This window comes from Notothenia coriiceps, unplaced genomic scaffold (genome assembly GCF_000735185.1).
Source record: "Notothenia coriiceps isolate Sejong01 unplaced genomic scaffold, NC01 NC01_scaffold00037244, whole genome shotgun sequence".
Classification (NCBI taxonomy): domain Eukaryota; kingdom Metazoa; phylum Chordata; class Actinopteri; order Perciformes; family Nototheniidae; genus Notothenia; species Notothenia coriiceps.
Window position 1 is genome coordinate 3165825 of NW_011369945.1, and position 16827 is coordinate 3182651.

General features: G+C 45.1%; 1 protein-coding gene across 1 annotated transcript in view; it reads right to left on the reverse strand.

Moving 5' to 3' along the window:
- Positions 1-189: 189 nt before the first annotated feature.
- Positions 190-16827, reverse strand: part of ssh2a (slingshot protein phosphatase 2a) — a 20242-nt gene continuing 3604 nt past the window's right edge. Inside the window, exons 2-14 of the mRNA XM_010793271.1 lie at positions 11431-11543; positions 10777-10841; positions 10276-10397; positions 9529-9594; positions 9286-9351; positions 8143-8337; positions 5937-6030; positions 5396-5524; positions 5150-5196; positions 4615-4761; positions 4328-4528; positions 3144-4071; positions 190-2242 (exon numbers count right to left, since the gene is read on the reverse strand). Coding sequence (XP_010791573.1) covers positions 722-2242; positions 3144-4071; positions 4328-4528; positions 4615-4761; positions 5150-5196; positions 5396-5524; positions 5937-6030; positions 8143-8337; positions 9286-9351; positions 9529-9594; positions 10276-10397; positions 10777-10841; positions 11431-11543 — 3694 coding nt within the window. The 3' untranslated portion in view covers positions 190-721. The remainder of the gene's footprint in view (positions 2243-3143; positions 4072-4327; positions 4529-4614; positions 4762-5149; positions 5197-5395; positions 5525-5936; positions 6031-8142; positions 8338-9285; positions 9352-9528; positions 9595-10275; positions 10398-10776; positions 10842-11430; positions 11544-16827) is intronic.

The following is a 16827-nucleotide window of genomic DNA, read 5'->3' on the forward strand; positions in this document are numbered from 1 at the left end:
GTTTTCACGCCTCCTCGAGAGCTGCTATACGCGGGTTCAGTTCTCCGCCTGGCCAGCAGGTGGCAGTAATGTCCAGGATAATGTGGGTCAAATGTAATCATCTGGAGCTAATAGTCACCTTCTGTCTTCTTTATATAAATGTGTGTGTATGTGTGTGTGAGAGATGAAGAACACATGTACAAAAAAATGTCAAAACAAACTTAAGATATTTATTTCCTGCTAAATAATTCAATAAAAAAACAAGATATCAGCTTTGTCCTGGTTCAATTAAAAATCTGAAGAAAGACACGTCCGTCCACTATGAAAACAAAAACAAAGTCGACTGAGATCAGTGCAAAAAGAATCCTCCCGGGGGTAAGGAAGAGATTTCAAATAAAATAAAATCATTAAAACAGTAAAGTGCATGTTTGGAGAAAACAAAAAAAAGCCCTCTTGTAGTTTTATAAACTCTGAACAGGCAGCGAGGGTTAAACACTGAAAACTAACGCTTCTTAAAAAATAGGACGTCAGACATAGAAGGAGTTTGGATATTCATATTTCATTACTGTACATTAAAACCTGAAGTCCAGTTAAAACATCACATCCAGTGGTTTACATGCAAACATATGCTCGTCATTCGGTTCCTAAAACATACATCGGAGGATACACAGGGTCTCCAGTTAATCTGCTACACATTCATACTCATCATGCAGCCTTTCTCATCCAGTCCATTGCACTGAGGTCACATGGTATTGTATAGCACAGTGATGGCTCGATGCTTTTTCTCAGCGGAGCCTTTGCGACGTCTCGATGAGTGTCCCCTCCCCTGCTGGCGGTTCGGAGCGACCGTCCCGTCCGGCTCCTCCCTCTCCTCCCTCTCCTCCGTGTCCTCCTTTGGACATCTCTGTGGCGTGGAGGGGAAGCAGAGGGATGGCGAGGACCACGACTCGTCCCCGCCGTGGGACAAACCCGTCTTTTTAAAACCGTTCAACACTTTCTGCTTCTTCCAGGAGTCGTCGGGGTGAGATGTGCACATGGAGAAAGGGTCCTGGGAGTGGGCTGATATGGACCTGGAGTGTGGCCTGAGGTCAAGGTCGCTGAGGTCATTGGCCGACAGCTCCAGACAGTCTAGTTTAGCTAAAGACGCCGACCTCTTCATGAGGGAGGGGGGGGTGAGGCCCGCCTGGCGGATACGAGCCTCCAGCTCCATGGCCCTGTGCCGCAACATGGGCTCCAGGAAGCTCTTCCCCTCTTGTTTCTCTCGGAGGCCCCTCCCCCTTTTAGAAGGTCCCGGCTCTGTCTCCATGATGTCTCTCTTCTCCTGGGGCTGCTCCACTTCCTGCTCCTGGCTGTGTGGGGTCTCCAGGCCGTCGTGGAGGAACGCCTGCAGCTCCCGGAGGGTCTGCTGGATCCTCTCCAGCTCCTGGCTGCCTCGAGCCAGCCTGCTCTCAGCGTCGCAGTCGGGGCCGCACCCCCCCCTCCCACTGGAACCGGACCCCAGAGTCTCGTCTGCGTCTGACTCCAGCACCGTCACCCCGTCCACAGTCATCTGATCTGAGCAGGCCTGAGGCTGCTGGCTTTGGTTGTGAAGTCTTTGGGGCGGAGCTGAGGTCTCCAGAGATGATTGACATGTGGGGGGGGGTGATGTGAGCATTTGGCTGTCTATGGATGTGAGCACGGTGACGGGTGTAGCACCAGAGGCATGTCTGATATTAGGAGGTGAAAGGTCGTATGAGGAGTTGAGCTCTGTGTCCGACTCTTCTCCGTCTTTGGGCTTTTCTCCCTGAGTTTGTTCTGTGAGGTCCTGAGGGAGGCGGGGGGGAGTGTGTTCGGTGCTTGGGGGACACGCTGACAGTCTGACGGGGGGGTGCTCGGCGCTGGGGGAGTGAAGGGGAGATCGCTGAGTTGCCGTCACCTCCATCTCCTGCCTCAACTTCTGCTCAAGCTGCTTGGTGGCCCGCCGCACCGAGCCCGCCGGCCAATCACACGGCAGCATGGAGGGAGACTGCGGGTGAGAGGGGGGAGTCAGAGAGCCTTGGGTGAGTTCAGACAAAGTCTCCGCCTCCATCTGATGCTGAGGGCTGTGGGAGGAGGGAGGGAGCGACGAATGAGAAGAGGAGGAGCAAGAGGAAGAGGGGGTCGGAAGGGAAGCTGAAGGATGGCTTATGGCTTCTATCTCCGTGACAATATGGCGGACTGACACTCCGTTGTCATGGTGAGGGGGATGAGCTCGGTCAGGGCTGTCTTCAGACTGTGGAGATGCCTGAGGAGAAAAAGGACAAATGTAGATAATATTAGTCAACGTGTTTCTATATTAAATGCACGAGTGTGACATTTGTTAGAAATTATTGTACAGCCTTTTAAAAACTATACATAAGCACCTTTTTTGTATTAAATCATCAGGACTATCCTCTCCATACCCAGCAGGTGTCACTATGATTAATGCAGATATGGTGTCAAGGCCGTGTTATTCCCTCAGGTCCTTTACCACCGTGCAGTCCTTTCACACAGATTCTAGTGCAGTCAGATTCTAGTTTGAGTTAAAAGCTACACTCACACACAGCCCGGCTACTGCTGCGGACACAGACTGGGGGGTTATCAGTCTAGAGGGGACAGGCAACAGTCAAGTTCTGACAAAGTACTAGCAGTGTGGACCTGTCCATCAAAAGTTAATGCTACCTTTTTCAAAGTGCACAGCTCTCTTTACAACAACTCTGAATAACTGCACTTTTTTTATTGAATTGTCATATTTAGATTTTACTTAGTTACATTTCTTTCAACATTTTCATAACATTTCTATTTTATAATTTGTGTACAACTTCATTACTCTTGTGTTTATGTAATGTATGCACCAGATTACACCAAAGCAAATTCATTGTATGTGTAAACCTACACAGCAATAAACCTAAACCTAAATAAAACATTTATTGCGGTGCATGATGGGAGCCCTTTTGAATTGAATCTGCAGTTGGAAGTAGGAAGACAGAATGTGATGCTGCTGTAACAGCTGTACGGCATCTTCTGCACACAGGTAAACTGTAATAGGCCGACAGATGCTGTTTGATAAACCTACTGTTGTTGACAAACAGTCTGATGCAAGAAGCTCATAGCCTGAAGTTAAACCCAAAACATTAACAGAGCGATGAATCTGAATAAAACCGTACCTGACTAGTCCCGTATCCCTGCTCCTCTTCCTCCTCCTTCGCCTCAGTCTCTCCGTCTTCTTCCAGTGACGGGGGTGTCCTTAGTTGTGCCTGCTCGGAAAGTGTCCTGGATCTGCCATCTTGGGCCAGGCCCAGGAACTTCTCCCTGGCGCTGAAGAAGTCGATGCTGTCTGCGCTGTGATTGGACGACCCGTCGGCCTCGCCGCGGCCGTCCGAGGCGCTGCCTATCTGCAACTCGCTGGGGTTGTTGTTGTCGTCGCTGGCAGCCAATGGGAGGCGGTGTGTGAGGTTAGCAGGGCTGAGGGGGCTGTGTTTGTCGCTGGTTAAATCTGACGAGTCTATTGTGTCTGAGTCAGCTGATCCCAGAGTGAGAGGAGAGAATTCCTCTGAGCTGCTGCGCTCAGGCAGACTCAGGGTCAGATCCCCCGGCTTCTGTGTTCTGGGCACAGAAATGGACAGATGAGTGGGAGGAGCCCGCTGAGCCCGCTGGAGTTCAGGTGTGGGAGGTACGATGTGGAGCGATGGGGGGGGGTGGGGCAGAGCGGCGGGCACAGTGACCGCCACGCTCTCCGAGTTGGCCAGTCTTTCCTCCGGGACCACGACGGCTGCTCGGGGTCTGGGGAGGGGGAGCAGGAGGGAGTTTTCGCAATCCGATCCCTCGTCCTCCTGACCCGGCGACTCACACACACCGTTGGAGTCGGAGTGTGAGTCAGAGGTGTGTGTGGTGTTGGATTTGGCAGAGTCTTCGGATTCGGCACCGAGCGCCTGCAGCACGGCCGTGCCCAGGAAGTGATGCAAGGAGGGGGAGGAAGTGTTGTTGTTGTGAGAGTCAGAGCGGCCCAGAGACGAAGGCTTACACATCGGCTCAGGGCGTTCTGATAGGTCACTTTCAGAGTGGGAGCGCCATAGCTTATTATGCCTTTGCTTGCTGTGGAAACAAAGAAAAATGATGTGTTGTTAGCATCATAACACTCTTTTTCACACGTTTCTGTAAATATGTAAATGCAGCTACTCAGTGTTTTTTTTTTTTTTTTTTTTTTTTTAAAATTGTATTCATACTGCTGATTTATTTTCTTATTATCTTTGTGTGAACTCTTGAATTTGCTGCTATGACACCTGCATGCTCCTACAGTGATTCATGACGGCTTATCTTATCTAAAAGGATGTGCATATTGAGAACACACCTGGCCAGCAGAATTCCCTGATACTCCTCCAGCTGTTTCATGAAGGAAGGGTTGGGCTTGGTGACGGCCCGTTTCTCTTTCACAAACTCGAAGGCGGTGTCCAGATCCCAGCCGTACTCCTTCATGGCGTAGGCGATCACTGTGGAGGCGGAGCGACTCACACCCATCTTACAGTGAACCAGACACTTCGCCCCAGCTTTCCTGAAGGAGAAAGAGAGAACTTGTGTTGGATTATAAGTGTAAGAAACCAAGGAGAATGTAACACGTTCGTGTCCGTCCAAGCCTACTTTGCTTTGGCGATGAACTTGTAGGTCTCGTTCCAGTACTCCAGCAGATTGGTGGCCTCTTCGTCGTACACTCTGATGTTGTGGTACTCAAACACCCCGGGGAAGAAGTTGTCTATTTCCCTGGTCACGTTCAGGATGTAGAGCACGCTGCAAAACAGACAGGAAGAGGAAGGTTGACAAGCTGACCTTTTACTGTGAAACACTCATATTAATAATTGGCTTAAACCCCACAGGGCGGACATTGTTCCAAACAAGAAGCTTGAAAGAATGGAAACAAATATCAGCGGATGGTGCTTTTAATAAGGGGCCTTTAATTAAGTGTTGTTTTAACTTTATGTAAGGTACGTTTTTGTACATAGAACAACAAAAAAGGCAATAAAAAGTGCTTAACATAAGCTTATAAAACAAGACGAGATATAAAAGTGGTGCAGAAGTATAAGAATGTAACATCGTCATGGAAATCTGAGACGGACAGATTCTTTGCCTCGATGTTAAAAGAAGAAAGGGTTCGGTCGATTTCTGACTGATGTCTTACCCGCTGTTCTGCAGCTCCTCCAGGTTAGAGGCGTTCCACTCAGAGCCCTGCAGACATCACGAGCCACGTTAATATCAAAGTCTTAAACAATATATTCAACACACAACACAAATCAAGAATGAGTGAGAATCTTAAAGTTATTGAAAAAAATTGGAAAATGTTGAGCATGCTTTCATTACGTTGTTCATTTAAACACTTCTACACAACTTGTACTAAGACTAAATGAAATGGCTTATATGTTCTTACCAGATAGACGTGTTCAAAGATTTCAGTGGGGCTGTCCATCTGTCCCAGGATGAGGATCATCTCGTTGTCTATGTACTCCTTAAACTCCCTCAGGTTACACACCATCAGCATCTCCAGCTCTGTTCGGATCTGGTACCGTGGGGAAAAGGGACACTTGGTTAAGTAAAGCTACATTTTTAAACCAAGATGTGTGCTACACCGACCTGAAGGCATCCCCACATCCTAGGGCTGCTCGATTATGGCAAAAATCATAATCTCGATTATTTGGGTCAATAATTGTAATTATTAAATGCGATTATTCATTGACTTTGAAAACATCCATTTACTGGAGAAAAAAAACTGTGAACAGTATGTTTTTAACAGTTGATTACCCTGAACTTTAAGTATAATTCAACTGAAAAACCCAAAAAAAAGAATTAAAAAAAATTATCGTTTTATTTCGATTACGTTGTTTTCGTAATCATTGCAAGCCATAATCGTAATCGCGATTAAAATCCGATGAATTGAGCAGCCCTACCACATCCTTCAATGTGCCTCTTACCTCCTTACAGGTGACGTTCTCCAGGTCTTTCTGCATCATGATCTCTCGGAGGCGGGTCTTGATCAGCCTCTCTGTGCGCTCCCTCTCTGTGGGCCTGCACACACACACACACACACACCTTGATTAAAACACACTTTCTCCCTTCACAGCCACAGTAATGACACGTTCATTCTGTTCACTGATTCATTTTCACTGTACTCTCAAAGAGAGGACTTGTCCGGTTAGAGAATTGCCACTTTGTCAGATTCTCAGAAACTGGAGAGAAAATGTGAGAGCGTGGCCCGTCGGCGATCCACAACAAAGACCCTTTGTTTTACGGACGCCTGTTGTTGTGCCTGGCTCTGTTTCTATCAACTCTGCTGGGGGACGCATTTAGCCTTTGGACATCACACTGATGATACCAACACGTGGCCTAATTACCTCTCAGGAGAGAGAAGATTCTCTTTCTTATGTTGTCTAATGTGCTCCTTCTATAACAGTAAACAAGAGGGTGGGTTTATAAATCACAAAGAGGGGCATTGTGATTGCCACAGGTGGGAAAGTGGGAAAGCATCGCTCTATGCTAAGAATTGGAAACAGTCATCTTGTTTACCTCGAGCTGTCTGACCCTGAGAGAATGACTTCACAGGGGAAAAAGAGAACCTAGTTACTCATGCCAACAAATATGGATTAGTTACCGACATTCAATAACACTTGAGGCACATAACATGCCTAGAGACAGATTAATGGAGCAATAGCTGGTCAGGGAAAGACCCGGAATAAAAAAATACACATGGCACTAATAACTGAAGAATGGGAAACTCTGTGTCACTTCATGGAACAAGTGATCGAGGAGCAGCCGACGGGAAGTTACAGTAATCACCATAAATCAAACGCACACAAAAACAAGATTAAAAATCTCTTCCTGCTGCGGGAATTTTCCATCTAATGGTTACACAGAAATATTTACTTCCATGTCAACAACCACTTGGCAGGTCATGTGGCTCTGGCACTCGGCAAACAGGGACGTCATGTGTGTATTGGAGCTCGTAAAATGTGGGTGGCAATCTTCATGATGATAAGTGCAAACACACCTCGAGTGAGAAGTATTTTGGTTTCCAGGCAAACGCTAAATATGGGCGTTTCTAGTTAGTCAGGTTTCGAAGTGGAACTTGACTTCTCCTTTCAACCCCAGGGGCATCAGGTGCATGCACCAGCGACATATCTTCTTTAACCCCCACCCCCTAACACCCCCATCCTCTCCCACCTGCTTCTGTCCCTCCGTCCGTCTACCTATTTGTCTTGTTTCCATTTTTCCGAACGTAAATCAAGCCTCAGCTATTTTTGACACTGGGGGATCTCTAAAGTGTGTGTTTGAAAGAGAGGCGCTCTAATAGATAGCGAAGCACGTGGCTAACTAGCGGTGGGGAATTTCCCTATTATTAGTAAAGACATAACTCCAGCAGCCCGTGTCATTCCTGTTACTTTCTAATCTCCCTTGAGGGTCTCTTGATAACTCTGTCACAGAGATTAAATGTCTGTGTGTGACAGTGTGTGTGTGTGTGTGTGTGTGTGCGTGCGTGCGTGCGTGCGTATCTGCACAAAGTTCAGGATTTGCTCGCGTGCCTGCATGTGTTTTTGTTTTTGCCGCTGTGTGTCTTTCTTTCCTGAGAGGTTGCAGACTGAATGTGACCCCCCCGCTCCAGAGTCCAAGTCTCTGAAGGCTGAGCGTCTGCAGTAAAACTTTAGCTGTCGGCTCATAAGAAGAGATTATGCAACGCTGTCTAGGTCAAACAGTAGTGGCTATACCTATTTCCTCTTCCTTAAGGTTATCTTTACTTTTGTTTCTGTTAGCAAAATGCTAATTATTATTCATAAAAACTATTTGTAAAAAGCATCTATTAAAACAGAATTAATGCCATAACATTTGTTATTTCTTAAGTAAGATAATGTATCGTTACTTTTGTAATGAAAAGCAGTGGGTTGTGGGTAACCAGTCAACACATCCTTTGATTGGATCCCTTTCAGAGCAGTGTACTCACGCCATAGGAATGTTGCACTAAACATCAATGGGTGCTGTGCTGCTCTATGGATCGCCTCACAAACCAAACAGATATTCCGTCATAAGTGTGAACAGTGTGTGTGTGTGTGTGTGTGTGTGTGTGTGTGTGTGTGTGTGTGTGTGTGTGTGTGTGTGTGTGTGTGCATTCATGGAGTCTCTACTCACAGGTCTGTGAAGAGAACGGGCGAATTGGCACGGTGCGACTCGACGTCCTGCATGGCGTTCCACTCGTTGATGCAGGTCTGGTTGGAGGACACTCGGCTCTGGTAGTAGCTGACCCAGGTCAGGAACAGGCTGCCTGGGTAGTGGTTGTGGCAGCGGGCCACATCGCTCGCTTTGTGGAGCGACTGGAGGGCGGACCTGAGGCACACAGCGAGGAGGAAGACGATAAATCAAATCATTTGATATACATTGCCCAAAATCACAAAGTATACATTTGTCTCTCGGGGGCTTTACAGTGTACACAGCACACAACAACCTCTGTCCCTCTGACTCTAGCAGCTTACAAAAAAAAATGTGTCAGAGAAACCTCGGAGGAAACACCCCTCTCCCAGGACGGAGAGATAATATGATTACAACATGGATAATCCAAATGACATGTGAAAAGGTGGTTCCAGCAGGAAGTCAAGATGTACCGGTGCCGCCAAGAAATGATGACCCAAAGAGAGGTTATATCTTAATCTTGATAATAAGATGACACTACTACTGGGTGTAATTTGGCATTGCTCCGTTCTTAAAATGATTGACAGGGTGAAATGACTCAAAGGAGGATATAACAAAGCAGTAAACAAACAAAGGAATGAACATGAGGAAAGGCAAAAGGAACAGAGGACTTATGTGAGAAGGAGAGAAATGGATAGAAATACAAGCGAGGAATGACTCATGACGGCACGAGAGAAAGGGAAGTTGGTTGAATTAGTGAGAAAAACGTCAGAAAAGAACCGAAAGATTACAGCGAGAAGAGACGCATTAAAGAGATGTACGTGCAGATAGAGGAATGTATCAGGAGATATTCAAGAGAGAAGGAGGTCAGGCGGAGAGCAAAGAACAAAGAGAAAGAAAAATAAGTCGAATACGGAAATAAGGAAGGCAGCACTGGCATGTGAGACAGAGATAATGAAGAGACTGGAAGGCAGAGGGTGAACGAGAAGACAAAGGGAAAGAGGACAGATAAGAAACATTGACAAAGATAAAAGGCTGGAGGTCAAGGTCAAAGAGGGGTCAATGGATACAGACGTTTTTTAAGCCTGTAACAAAAACATTTACTGAGACTTCAAATAGCGGTAATAAACGGGAAGTTATGCTTACCACATGGCCTGGACAGAAACTGGCTTGAAAACATGAACCCTGTTCACCGACGACACGCTGAAACCACTGTGATCAAAAACAAGACCGAGATTAGAAAAGGGAGACACGGTCATTCTTTTATAGTCATCTTACAACACCAACAAATCCTCTTACGATAAAAGGACTAAATAAGAGTCATCAGAGCTTCAGTCAGTTGCCCCGAGGGGGGGGCAGTTAGAGGAAGCAGGGAGGATGGTGTCTTACCCGTCTCCATCCAAGTGGATCAGAGTGTCACTCCACAGAGGTAGAACCAGACCAACCGTGCAGCAGCTGGAGGGAGAGCAACACGTCAGACAACTGAACAAGAGACACTGGGTTCACTTGATACAGGGATGTGAGAAAGAGAGAGTTAAATTAGAGTTAAAATGTGTTTGATTGTTAAATGCACTTATGTGATGTTTTGTTGGAGTGACAGGCCAATCAAAGAATAACATTTTTATTATTTGTCACTTAAAGATTTGAACATGTTGAAATGTGAATTTTCAAGGATTCAAGACTTTTATTGTAATTTGTAGATAGCTACAGTCAGGGGCGGACTGGGACAAAAAATCAGCCCGGGCCTCTCGACCGGCCCACTTTGGTACTGATAGTAAATAAAAAAATAAATAAAAAATAGTAATAGTGCAGAATAGTCTACAGTATTTACAAGTAATTGAAATATTGATATATATAAGTTGCAACTCCACCACTTGAAATCAAAACACCCGGAATAATATGCGGAGTATGATCAACGTAACCCTGTTCTCTGACATTCGGTGATATTGCCGAAAGCCGAAAGGGCCTTTTTAACAATTTTCGGCCGATCATTTTCGGTGGCCGAATATTCGGTGCATCCCTACTACATATTATAAAAATGGAATAGATAATAAAGTGGTCTGTGGTTAGCATGTGTTATCTTTCACGATAAAAACACACTTTTGATGACATTCTCCCCACAGCAGTTGCACTGACCTATCAGAGGAGAGAAAGTCCATGCCGAGCACGATGCTCTCCTCCGTGTCCTGTTTGCCATTGGTGGAGACCACCACCATGTAGCGGGTTACCTGAGGGAAGGCGCTCTCCAGACGCACAGCCTGAGAGAAAAGATGGAGAGGAGACACGAGGGAAGAGGGGAAAGGAGATATTAGCAAAGAGAAGATTCAGCAGGGATGCATAATGGCAGGGTGTGCATGATTTGAATTAATTTGAGGACAGTTTGCTTTATGAAAAGAGTATCTCTGTCAGTGCAGACAGACAAACCCTTCTTTTTTTTTTACCAACAAGTATCAGTTCTTTATTTTTACTAACAAAGAAGTAAAACCGCCTCTAGACCTCGAGGATAATGTCTCTGATCACAAAGCCACCTGTGTGTGTGTGTGTGTGTGTGTGTGTGTGTGTGTGTGTGTGTGTGTGTGTGTGTGTGTGTGTGTGTGTGTGTGTGTGTGTGTGTGTGTGTGTGTGTGTGTGACCTACCAGTCGGATGTTGTCCTCCGGCCGCAGTACAGTGAACATGGTCTGAAGATGTTTCTGGAGGTCACCTGGATAGAAAGGATTTCAACGTCCTCATCAAGTTTCAGTTCCTTTAGGACAACACTTTCATTCTTAGCCTTCAGACGTTGATACAACACCTAGGATAATGTTTCACTTACCCTGTGGCAACTTTCCAGTGCGTTCAAACTAGTGCCTCTTTCGGCCTACATTCAACCTGATCTCTGAATACTTCTGAGGAAGTTATTTCTGAAACTTCTGATGCTATTTATAGTTATCATCAGCCTTACTCCAACTAACAACGGCTGTCTTATCTAGCAGTATGTTCTACTTTCCCCTATTTGTTTACTTTGTATTCCAAAAGTGTAAGGATGTTTGAAATGTGGGTTCTTCGGCAAAACACTCCTCAAACAATCTGGTCCCCACATGGCACGCAGCAATGAACTGACTGCACTGAAGTTGTTTTGTGAAACAGCTTCAGTGCAGATATCAGCAGCTGTTCTCGATGATGCTGCGGAGGAATGTCGATTTGAAAACACGCTCGGATTCAATCTCAAGTTATTCCGTGGAGGAGTTCATATCAGAGGCTGAGAGTTATCGCTGGGAGAAGCAGCAGCTGTGGGGAGTGCAAGTCTTTACCTGTGTGCTTGTTCCTGCGCTGGCTGATGTGCGGTGCAGAGTTAGGCGTGGGGCTGTTTCCCCGGGGAAGGAACAGGGCGGCCCCTTTAACAGTGAGAAAATTCTCACTGATGCTGCGAGGGGAGAGAGAAGAAAAGAACACATGAATAAAACCTCAGAGACAGGGACTCCTGCCAAGTTAACTGATCATATGTGGTGTGACTTTTGGAATTGGTTTTCTCTTTCTTGCACTTGTTGAACCAAGCGTTATAATAAGCACAAGATGGTGGACAGGGAACAGAAGGGTGTTGTCATGGGCTTATGTCAGTGTCACAATGATCCACTCATCTGGCCTCTGCGAACAGGCTTCCAGAATCAGCACAGGACAGACCGACGCAAGTGAAAACAAGATCCAAGCCCCTATTTGAACTCGGAACACAATGTTCTCCTCCACACAGCTGGATTACACACACAGGCTTATTCACACAAGCAGCTGCCAGTAGGGAGGGATGGGGGGGTTGAGAGGAGACCCGGGGTCCGATGGGAAGATGAATCCCCTCCTCCACAGCATTTGAGGGGAGATAAGAGCGCGTCGTATAAAAAGGGGTCCTGTTCCTCTGTAGGAAGAGCTAATCTAATTAACTGTGACTGAGGTCACTGCGCTGAGGAAGGGGACGCATAATTAACTGAGGTCAGTGTTACAACTGAAGACGTGTGTGTGTGTGTGTGTGTGTGAGTGTAAGTGTGTGTGTGTGTGTGTGTGTGTGTGTGTGTGTGTGTGTGTGTTAGTTTAAAGTCTCCCCACAGCACACTAACCTTAGTAACACTATGTACCCATAAAACAAGTTGGAAGACGTATTTCTGCAGCCGGTAATGACCACGTCAAATGACAGCCATGGGAGCAGTTAACCACATCTTCAACGATGCTGAGCAAGCAGTTTGCCAATTAGACCGCGTGGGCACTTAGGCAACGCTTCTCCTGTGTTTATTCAGCAGATGCAGAGAGCACCGCAAAGGCATCATTGCAACGAGAAAAAAAAAAGTAGAAGAATCCATCATAATGAGGAACGAACAGATTGTGTTTGTACCATCATTAAGACCCCAAGTAAAGCTGGAAAGAACTTAGCCTATCCAGGAACATGTGCAGCCACATTCCTGACAGCGGTCTGCAGAGTTCCAGATTTCTAGAGAAACCCCCAGTTTGGTTGCTTTTTTGGCATTAAAATATAATGTTAACATCATCTGCCTGCTTGAATATGCCCTGCCATGTTTTTTTTTCCTGAGGTCAAATAAATAGGAGTTCATGTTTAAGCGGTCTGCAGTCTGTCAATAATAAAACATTGGACATAAAAAGGTGGATAAAAGTGTTACGCAAGGACACAGAGTTAGTCAGAGAGTTAGTCAGAGAGTTAGTCGCCTGTTCTGACAAACTTCAAAAAGGGATGATTTCGTAGCCGCCGGGAAAAGAAACTATTCAAGGAATTGACACACACGCAAACAATGAGGATTAATCGAAGGGGTGTGATGTCGTCAGAGCCACATTTTTATATTTTCAAGTTGCACAAGCGATTGGTTGAAGTGCTCATTTGAAGGTTAACCACTGTGTTGGCTAATCTTTCATGCAGCAGGCTACACTCAATGAACCCAACGCTTTACAGTACTTCAGTTTCACGCTGTCTGCCATTTAGACTTCCTGTCGTGCCCTTCTTCTCTGTAACTTCATCTCTCCATCCTTCCAGCCATCCAACTGTCCTTCCTGAGTTTCTCTGAGACCATGTACAGGATGAGGAGACAAACAAAACCGCAGCTCAGTGCTGAGCTAATTTCCCATAACCCTCCCACCCTTGACACAGCTGTTTCCTCTCTCTCTCTCTCTCTCTCTCTCTCTCCCGTCTGTCACTTCCTCTTTTTGGCAATTCTCACAACTTTTCATTTCCGTCACTCTCTTGAATTCCTGCTGTATCATCATCACACACAGACAGACTCATGTACATAGTGTACTTGGCAATGACCATGTATAGCAGTGCTACTGTACAAAGTCATCTGTAATACAACACTATCCCTAAGAATTGCGCATGGAAGGGGATGCACGTGCAAACACACACTTTTACTCGTCCACAAAACACACCTTGGGGAAGTGGACTCTAAGCCCGACAGTCGGAGAAGCTGGGGGGCTGTGAACGACTTTCAACTGCATTTTTCTAAAAATACTGTAGTCCTTTAAAAGTCCCAGCTATTGATAGACTGCTTTCAGAATAGCACGACTCGCTGTACAAGCTTCTCTTTGAAAGGGCAGCCTTCTGCAGAGGTTTAACTCCAAGTCTGCATGTGCGACGATTAAAAAGGACTGCTTTAGGGCTTCTTTTAAAGACAACAGATATGGCTAAGCAGAGGCTAAACAAAACCTGACATGATGTTACATCTAGCTGCTGTACATTGGCTTCATTATGATTACCCACTGCATTACTGTGCTACTGCATTAACCTTAAATAATCCAAACCTTCCTAAATCGTATTAGCAGAAGTGATTTTTTACAGACATGACACACAGACACACACCACCACCCACTCATTCCATACTAAAGAACAATTGACCAATGATGGACGATGTCTCAGTATTGACCATTTTAAATCATAAATTGTTTGCATTTTTTCAGTAAAAATGCCTCATATTCACTCCTAGGATTTGATGTGTATTTGATATGACAGTAAACTAAATATGTTGACTGATGATCAACAAATAATGCTGATCCACACACAAATACAACAGTTCAAGACTAATAGTGGACCCATTCTGCAAATCTCTGCAGTAAAACCCAGACATGATGTTAGCATTATACACTTAGGTAATGAAGAAGAATGTAGTCCGAAGTTATTCAAGCTGATGCATGTGTAACACCTTTAAATCAGACTTGAGAGCAAAACTTTACAAACAGAAAAATAAAACCTCTGAGGAAATAGAAAAGGGGCAACAAGTTCAACTAAATTTGACTAAGCAGGGTAAGTGAATTGGGAATGAGGAGTGAAGGGTGGGAGATAAAGGGAGAGGACACAGTCAGAGTATCAGAGGGTGGGTGGGTTCATCTTTTGGCATTCAGCCACGCCGGGTTTTGGTCAGAAGTGAAGCTGTAGGTACTTGTTAGGGCAACAGTCCCAGACACAATCATCACTATGTAAGGACCACTAGATAACTGGGTGACCCCCACCTACTGCCAGTGCCCATATTAGTCACTCTGGGGAGGAGAGTGGGATAAATATAGGGCCTGGCTCTGTGGAGGGCCGGCCCAGCTAAGGCCTTCTGAGAGAGATACAGCCCATGGGAAAGACAGGGAGTTAGCCTGTGTGTGTGTGTGTGTGTGTGTGTGTGTGTGTGTGTGTGTGTGTGTGTGTGTGTGTGTGTGTGTGTGTGTGTGTGTGTGTGTGTGTGTGTGTGTGTGTGTGTGTGTGTGTGTGTGTGTGTGTCCATGTCAATAGGTGCATGGACATGGAAAAGAGTCACAAGCAGAGGATGGTGACAGATGGATGGGAAGAGAGAAGAGTGATGGGGTGTTAACTGCAACATAGTAAAGGACCTCTGTGGCAAATCATCTCGTTTTCCATCCTTATAGAGTTTGATTATGGCAATGTAATCCCACAAATTGTCTCAACACATAATATACCTTCACAACAGATTATTGGGCAAAGCATTGGACACAAGAATGGAAGCAGAAGAGGGTCAAAGCTGATAAAGAGAAATAAATACTTACCGGGTCATACCAAACAAATACTAATACTTGAATGTACTGTCCAGTAAATATATTGCCAAGGCTTGTTGTCTTATGAATGTTTGCACACGTTTCCCTACAGTCTCTTTGGTAATCAAGAGAGCAGGCCATGGTCCACGCGTCCGCCACCTCAGTGAACTAAACGTACCTGACCCCCAGACATGCAGGGCTATTCTGAGAAGGATTCAGATTTCATTTCTTGAAGTTGAAACAAACTACAGGCAGGAACACACTTCTGAAGAAGCTCAATGGAATTGCTGTTCATATGAGGACATGGAGCTTGGTTGGTAATAACAATGGCTGAATAAAGAGTTCCCATTTGTGGTAGACAAAGGGAGAGAATTATTTGTTGTATTAGTTGTTTAGCACCACTTTGTTGAATTGTCAATTATGTTTGTCAAAGTATTTATTTTTCAGTAAGTAGCAGTGTAATAAGCTGTTATATGTACCAGCTTAGCTATGCGTTTAGAATAAATAAAATAATATATCATAATGTGAAATATCTAGGAGTTGAAAATTAACTAAATCGATAAACTCTCTGTGCATCACATTAGTTTCATGGTTTGTATTGGGACTTTGATAAATTGCATTGTACATTTAGATCAGAAACATTTAAATTAAAGTCAATGTTAATCATCCCAATGTGAAAATTCACATAAAAAAACACTGTCAGACTCCTGGCAATGAAAAGGACTTGATACACTAGGCAGCTACACAGCTGGTCCGATCCTGTGGAATTTACAGTAGCTAATTGAACAAACTTAAACCAAGTTATGTAGGTTATTTGATTTGCTATGCATCACACGCTCACACTAGGGATGCATACCGGTATCCGGTATTACCGAAATACCGGTTACTGGTGGCTACGGTATACCGTACCGAAATCAGATCCAGTTTCGATAATTTAAAAAAAAAAAAAAAATTAATTTTAAAAGTGAGCCGTAATATCCTTAAACTCGGGCCCAAACCGTCAAATTACGATGTCAATTTCGACGAGTCACTGTGGAGTGTGGGCTGCACCATATTGTTGACATCCGCAAGCCAATCAGATCGCGCGCCTTGCACTGGCTTCGGTGATAGGCTTGATTGCCTAGCAACGCTCGTCACCATCCTCCCGAACGTCTGAGCCTTTCGGTTAGCTGTCATTCTTACTAACTACTATTAGCTCGATGTCGGCTTTTTGTTTGTTCTCTAGTCGAATCTCAGGTTTAACATTAATTATAACGGTGCTATAACGGTCTGTTTGCATTGACAAGATGTGCTATTCACGCGGCACACCTGATGGCGGGTGTTATAAAAGATATTCCATAATCAGTTTTCTTCATATTTTTTATGTATTTTTCATTTTTTGTTCAGTACTAAAAGGTCCAAGAAGTCCCACAATTGAATTTAATATTCATTTCACATGTTAACTATATCGTAAAGCACTTCATGGGAGTAATTGTGGGATGATACATTTTCAAAGTATCACGATATGTATCGGTTGAGTATCAGTATCGTTCAGTGGTATCGGTATCGTAAAAAAGTCAACGATATGCATCCCTACTTCCACCCCATATTGGGGACAGGGAGGCTCATATCAGCTTCTTCCAGGGGTTCAAATGGAGGTCGAGTGAGCCCATCTAAAACCACTGCCAAGTCCCATAAGGGCACCA